Genomic DNA, 2,372 nt, shown 5'->3' with positions numbered 1-2,372 from the left:
GCTCAGGTCAAGGAGATCAAGAACGGCCGCCTGGCCATGTTCTCCATGTTCGGCTTCTTCGTGCAGGCCATTGTGACCGGCAAGGGGCCCATTGAGAACCTGAACGACCATCTGGCCAACCCGGCCGTCAACAACGCCTTCGCCTTCGCCACCAAGTTCACGCCCAGCGCGTAATGTATCGCTGCTACGTTTGCTAGTCGAAGCGGTTGTCCGCATCTGCCGGCCGCTGCTGCCTTCAGCTACGTTACGTTGTTTAGCTATGTGAACGTAGACACAGCATAACCAATAAACTGCCAATACCGGTATACGAGACGTCACATGCATAGCAATTGCAGGCAGTAGTTGCCTATCCGTCGCTGTTGGGTAAATACGCTTGGATGCGCAGCTTGCCAAAACTGTTGAGTGATGCGTGGGTGCTTGTCAGTTATGTCCATCGAACCTCGTTGTCGCACTGTGGCCACCTCTGTTTTTGATGTCGTGTTCCTGCGATGAGTTCCCGCGTGGTGAGTGGTGAGCAGCGGCGGAAGCGGTCCTGTTACGGGCCTGAAGTTTTGATGTGGGTGTTTCCTAGTAGGGGTTTCCCACAGCACGGGTGTTGAGGTGGAGCTCTTACTTTTGGGTGGGGTATTGGGCGGCGAGACGTGAGATATCAAGAGCTTCATACAAAGCGCATGCACATGCTGGATGCGTTGCGCCAAGCAAGCTCCTGTAACATTTCGGTGTTCATGACATAAGGAAGGTCTCGGTTCCAGTGCTTGTTTCACCGCTTCTTGGGTCTGGAGCACATACAGCCATTTTGGTGGGTACGTACTGCAAAGGCGGCCACGCAAACAGGCACACATGGAGAACACGCGCGAGACACGAGCTAAAGGAACATCAAGCGTACAGCGGCCTCGGCCTCCGCGAACCAGGCTCGCTACCTTCCTCACAGCCAGGAACTACGTTGCCACTGGAAGGTACCCCGATGCACCAAGAAGGCTTATTGTGGCTTATGCACCGATGCACCAAGAAGGCTTATTGTGGCGCTCGCCTCGGGCTTATGTGTTCCGTTTCGGATAGCACAGCATCAGCACCACGAAAAACCTGTCGATATGCATAACACAAAATCACAAACACACACATCCTCACAAACACAAACACATACAAACACACACAAGCTCACACAAACTCACAAACACAAGCCACACACTCACTCTTTTTCTTTTTCTTGTCATGCAGAACACACACACACACACACACACAGGCACACACACACAGGCACACACACAGGCACACACACACGCCACACTTAAGTCGAAGGAAAAAGGCACGAAGTCGGACTGGAGCCTTGTAATGAGTGATGCCGTTACCTGGATTACAGTCCGGTGTAGAACCATGGGACGTGCAATGATATGGAGTCTTAAAAGCTCGTCAACCAGATGGACGCCGCTGCATGCTGGCTACTGCTTTCAGTATCACCCTGGCTGGCAGGCCCCTTTCGATCAGTTTCGCATCCGCAAGGCCAGAGCATGCAGCATCGCCAATGGTTTGACCACCTGCTCCCGTAGCTTAAGAACCGAATACCGTATGCCAGTGCCATGGTTCCAGTACTCCCCCAGAGAGGCAGGACGACACACACAAATAGGCTACCCGCTGTCCCTTGTCTATCTGATACTGCCCCGCGATTTTATGCATAAAACTGCTGGTCACAAGAAGTTCGTCTTTGTTCCTTTCACCACGGTTTAATTGATAGCATGAAGCTAAGCATGCGTGGAGTGCTGAACATGTAGCGTGCGTGGTGAAACCCCTGGCAAAAGAGGTAACAAACAGAGGGCGTGCTGGCGTTCTGTTCAGTACTTCAGAGGTCAAAGGCAAGCCATGGGCAAAGTAGGAGCTTTTCCCAGGTGCCAGCCTTAGGCTCCGACGTTTGGAAGCCCGTGGCCGATTGTAAGTTGCGAAGAGCTCATGCGTTTGGTTGAGGCCGCCCGTCCTCCCTTGATCGGATGTGTTGCTACGACAGGTTGCTACGGACGTGCTTGTTGCCTTCCTTCGGTCCTAAACGGCCTCCGGTTCGGCGCTGTCGCCCTTTTGCGGTCCAGCAGAGCTTGGACCTTGTGTTCACCGGCCCTGTCCGGGATGGAATGCCCTTTGCCGTCCTAAGCAGCGTGACCCATTATATCAGCTTGCTTCCTAGCAAGGACAACAGCTACTGTCCTCCCGTCCTACGGTACTGGTAATGAGTAAAGGCCGAACAGCTAGGGTCAAACATGGAGAGACCACTTTTGGCGCCTAAAGAATGCTTTGCAGTGCGTATCAAAATCCATGTTCAGCGTGCACGTCACAGCATTTATACAGTCGCCACTGAGTTATCCTTGCATCAGAAACTGTATGAA

The 2,372-nt window shown here is 52.9% G+C and overlaps 2 protein-coding genes across 2 annotated transcripts; both read left to right on the top strand.

Moving 5' to 3' along the window:
* Positions 1-6: 6 nt before the first annotated feature.
* Positions 7-174, top strand: VOLCADRAFT_69878 (uncharacterized protein; the record flags this gene model as incomplete). The annotated part of the gene is made up of 1 exon (XM_002958708.1): positions 7-174. A coding segment is annotated over one exon (168 nt), but the record flags the coding sequence as incomplete, so codon positions are not given.
* A 298-nt stretch (positions 175-472) lies between these two features.
* VOLCADRAFT_100062 (uncharacterized protein) lies at positions 473-2,216 on the top strand (the record flags this gene model as incomplete). The annotated part of the gene is made up of 3 exons (XM_002958707.1): positions 473-503; positions 1,244-1,694; positions 2,000-2,216. 3 exons carry the CDS (start codon positions 473-475, stop codon positions 2,214-2,216), a joined length of 699 nt encoding a protein of 232 aa, XP_002958753.1.
* Positions 2,217-2,372: the final 156 nt, after the last annotated feature.

This window comes from Volvox carteri, assembly GCF_000143455.1.
Source record: "Volvox carteri f. nagariensis unplaced genomic scaffold VOLCAscaffold_103, whole genome shotgun sequence".
Lineage (NCBI taxonomy): Eukaryota > Viridiplantae > Chlorophyta > Chlorophyceae > Chlamydomonadales > Volvocaceae > Volvox > Volvox carteri.
The sequence above is the reverse complement of the archived record's forward strand: the minus strand, read 5'-3'. Positions and strand labels throughout refer to the sequence as shown.